We start from the raw sequence: 4757 nt of genomic DNA, 5'->3' as shown, positions 1-4757 counted from the left end.
TAGTTGAAGAGATCAAATCAATGTTTGCTGATGTGAATGAGTATTAGACTGTTTTGGTGCAACAGTCGACAAGTAAAGTCGCACATATTCTAGTTACGAAGGGTTGTTGTAAGGGCTTACGTAAAACTTGGTTTCATGTGTTTTTGGACTGTATTTGCTTCAAGATCACACACGAGATAACGAGGAACCTTTAATAAAATAGCTACATATTCCTAAAAAAAAAAAAGCACGAAAGACCACAAACTATAAGCTTTATTTTAGTACTCCTTCTGTTTTTTAATATTTGTTTTTTAAAAGATTTGATTACGGACTGCATACGATGTATATAGATATAATTTATAATATACGTTTATTTATTTTGCTTCGTATGTAATTTGTAATTGAATCTTTAGAAAAACAAATATACTCCATATAGGAAAGAAGGGAGTACTGTATAATCCTCTGTTGGTAGTCGGAAACAAAGTGATTCGCCGACCCCGACCTGACTGACCAGACTAAGGTGTTGTAGTCGAGTCCACGGCACGGTCAAGAACCCGTAGTTTGGGACTTCAGACTTCGGCACTGCGTGTTTACAACATGAGAACGACATTTTTCCCGAAAAACGAAACATGAGGACGACATAAACAATAAGCAAATGACAGAATGAAGAAAATTCGGGAAGGATCCCCCTCCCGTGTCTCGCAACCAACACGTCTACATCATATCTCGTTCGCGGCCTACGCGCTTTACACAAGTCCACGCGAGACACGGCCTTTGTTGTCCCTTTTACCAGCTCCAGCTCTGCTCAAGTTCTGCTCAAATTCCCTGCCACACCGTGCGAAATTTCCCTCCAAATCAACTACGAAACGACCTATAAAACTCCACCTCCCCTCCCATGTTGCCACCAGTCACCACCAAACCTGCCATCACACAGCGCTCACACTCTCACACGGTAGTCTACACACCACACCGCGCACTTACCAGACCAGCGACGACCGATGGCGAGCACCACCGCCGCCGCATCGCAGCACCAGGCGAGCACCACCGTGGCGCCGGCGAGCGGCCGTAAGGTGGTGGACGAGGTGTCCGGCTGGCTGCGTGTGATGGACGACGGCAGCATCGACCGCACGTGGACGGGCCCGCCCGAGGCCCTGCCACTCATGCAGCCGGTGCAGCCCTACGCCGTGCCCTGCGACGGCCATACGCTCCACGACCTTCCCGGGGAGCCCAACCTCCGGGTGTATCTCCCCGAGGTCGATGCCGGCAGCGTCGGGCGCCTCCCCGTCATCGTGCATCTCCAGGGCGGCGGCTTCTGCATCTCCCACCCGTCCTGGGTCCTGTACCACCACTTCTACGCGCGCCTAGCCTGTGCCGTCCCGGCCGTCGTGGTCACGGCCGAGCTCCCGTTAGCCCCCGAGCAACGCCTTCCTGCCCAGATATACACCGCCGTCGACGTGCTCCGCCGGCTGCGCTCCATCGCCATGTCCGACAAAGGCTCTCTCCACGACCCCGCGGCTGAGCTCCTCCGCGAGGCCGCGGACATATCCCGCGTCTTCCTCGTCGGGGACAGCTCCGGTGGCAACCTCGTCCACCTCGTCGCCGCGCGCGTCGGTGAGGACGGTGCGGACGCCTGGGCGCCCCTCCGCGTCGCCGGCGGCGTCCCGATCCACCCGGGGTTCGTGCGCGCCACGCGGAGCAAGTCGGAGCTGCAGGTGACGCCGGACTCGGTCTTCTTCACGCTGGACATGCTGGACAAGTTCATGGCCATGGCGCTGCCGGAGGGCGCTACCAAGGACCACCCATACGCGTGCCCGATGGGCCCGAACGCACCGCCGCTGGAGTCCGTTCCCCTGCCGCCGATGCTCGTCGCCGTCGGGGAGAAGGACCTCATCCACGACACCAACCTCGAGTACTGCGACGCGCTGCGTGCCGCCGGCAAGGACGTGGAGGTGCTCATCAACCGCGGCATGACCCATTCCTTCTACCTCAACAAGTTCGCCGTCGACATGGACCCCACCACCGGGGAGCGAGCCCAAGAGCTCATCGACGCCATCAAGAGCTTCGTCGCCCGCCACTAATTAAAGCATAATTTAACAGCATACTGTATTCCACACGTGCCGCATCACTGTTATTACCATCAGGTGTGTCTGCCATTAAGTCGATCGACCTATGTGTGAGTTTTACGTCCATATATATGGGTGCTTCGAGTAATTATTAAGCAGCGCACAGACTCGGCTGGAGTAGTGTATGTGACTGTGGAGTAGTGTATACGCGTCCACAGTGTTTTGGTCATGTCACTGTAATAATCCGTCGTAGTCCATGAGAATTATTTGTAATATTAATTATTCAAAATTCAGTCAAATGTTGTACTCTCTTTGTTTTTATCTACTCTGCTTTGTCTAAAGTTAAACTTTATACGCTTTTAACACGTTTTTTTTTTAGGATTGCTTTTAACAAGTTTGTACAACAAAAATAAGAGGGTGTACAAAAAATAGATTAACATATACATCATCAAATCAGTATCATTGGATTAATCATTACATATATTTTCACATATATAAATTTATTGCTGCAAATGTTCATATTATTTCTACAACCTTGGTTAAACCATATAAATTTGAATTAAGTTAAAGGTAATATGCGGAGTAAGATAGAAACGGAGGGAGTACTGAATCTAATGTATAAAATTCAGAAATTGTGTTATTCTTAGAAAACGAACTATGGGTGCATCTCTCATAGTTTCCCTTGGCACTACAGAGAAAAAAAAGGTCTGTGTATGAAACATACTTGGCGAAGGCAAGTCTGAGCAGGGCCGGGCCGGCAAAATCCGGGGCCGTGCGAAATTGAAGATTGAGGCCCTATCTTAGAAAAAAAAACTAACGAGCAATTATAGTGCATATATATCAAATACAAAAATATAGCATATTTTTACCTATTAATAAAGCACCTATTGCTTCTGTGGTACGTCATTAAAATTGCCTTCAAAATTGTCTAATATTACCCATCAATGCCACCTATAAATTATCAAAAACGTTTTCAGAGAATCCTTGCATGGGCCGGTCAATAAATAGGGACCAGCTATACTACGCTCTGCACGCAGGAAAATAAACAGCACGCCCATTTGGGCCAGCCCACGGACGGGGGCCTGTTATTTTAGTTTTTGATTATTATTTATCTGTTCCTTTTTATTTTTCTAATTCAAATAAATCAACAAAACTTTCGCAATTCAAAAAATTATATTTAAATAAATGTTTGATAAAATATAAAATGTTTGCCAATTTAAAAATTGTTCGGGATTTTTGTAAAAATATTTGCATACTAAAAAACTCGTAATTTTGGAGAAAACATTTGTGAATGAAAAAAAGTCCATCATTTTGAGCAATTTCTTTAATGCAATTAAAAAAATGTTTGATAATTCAGAAAATGAATTATTCACCAATTCACAAGGAAATACTTGAAAACAGTTCGTAATATGAAATATTGTTTGGAATTTTAAAAAAATGTTTATAAATATTAAAAATGTGTTCTCGATTTTAAAAATGTTCCGAAATATGTAAACATGTTTATGAATGATTGAATGTATGTAGTTAAACAGTAATGCTTGTGAGTCTTTCAGATTATATACCTCAGTGAATTTTGAAGAATTAATTATCGGGGTGGATCAGAATATTATACTATATTTTAAAAATGTTTCTTGGAATTCAGAATATTCTTTGATTTACGAAAGTTTTTTGACAACCATGATATTTTTTAAAAATATATGAACATCGTTTCAACTTGTAAATTGTGAATAAAATTAAAAGAAGAAACATTTTCTTGCATTTTTGAATAAATTTTCGGAATCATGCGATGAGATATGAACATAATATGATCATTGCCATTGAAGATGGTGGGTTTTTTTCCTGTTGCAACGCACGGACTCTTTTGCTAGTATAATTTAATGTCTTACAAAATTAGAAATTAGAGGCACCTGGAGCTGGAGGCTGGAGTCGGTCGACCCGTTACCGACGACAGCCGCACGAACGAGGGCACAAGCCTCAAGGCCACAAGACAAGGTGACGACGTTTAGCTCGGCTTCGGTTCGCTGTAGCCATGATCCAGGGCCCTGCCACGATCGAGTCCTTTCCCTTCCCGATTCCTGACGCTCACGAGACGAGGAGTACGCGATGTGGATATAGCCCTCGATCACCTTGCCCTCGTCGCTCGAGCGGTCGAGGCCTCGCCCTCGTCGATCTCCTGAGTGCTTTGGCTCAACTCCAACGGAAGCACTGTCCAACGGCCTAGTACTGTATAATTTTGTTAATACAAGGTTTATTTATAAAAATTGGAGTCCCTTAGAATTTCAGGCCCTGTGCGGGCCGCACAGATGGTACCATTGTAGGCCTGGCCCTCAGTGTGAGTGTTGCATTCGGCTCATCATACCTGCTTACATTTTAGTTTTTAGGGACAAGAGACCTGCTTACACTCAAATCCTATCACCGACATTTGCCTTATGTATAAGTTGAGACCAAAACATTTACCCTCGACAAAATAAATGAATCTGAGACACGAACTGATGCAATTGATAAATGAAAGATTGCATTCAACGTTTTTAGATCCAGTTGAGCCAAGCTAGGGGCAATGTTAAAATAAATGTGTCCCTGAATTTTTCTTGTTATGGTCGGTCTAAAGTTTACTTCGAAAATGACCGGGCGGCTAAAGAATGTGCAACATGTCCCTTCTACAAACAAAAATCTTGCCAATGACTTGTTTGTGTCGAGATCGCTATAAGTTGATAT

General features: G+C 44.9%; 1 protein-coding gene across 1 annotated transcript; it reads left to right on the top strand.

The window, feature by feature from the left end:
* The first annotated feature begins 811 nt into the window (after positions 1-811).
* Positions 812-2348, top strand: LOC123412775 (probable carboxylesterase 15). Its single transcript, XM_045105714.1, has one exon. The coding sequence runs from the start codon at positions 978-980 to the stop codon at positions 2055-2057; it is 1080 nt and encodes a 359-aa protein (XP_044961649.1). The 5' UTR covers positions 812-977; the 3' UTR covers positions 2058-2348.
* The last annotated feature ends 2409 nt before the right edge of the window (positions 2349-4757 follow it).

Source organism: Hordeum vulgare, chromosome 1H, assembly GCF_904849725.1.
Source record: "Hordeum vulgare subsp. vulgare chromosome 1H, MorexV3_pseudomolecules_assembly, whole genome shotgun sequence".
NCBI classification, from domain to species: domain Eukaryota; kingdom Viridiplantae; phylum Streptophyta; class Magnoliopsida; order Poales; family Poaceae; genus Hordeum; species Hordeum vulgare.
This window is presented reverse-complemented; position numbering and strand designations above follow the sequence as displayed.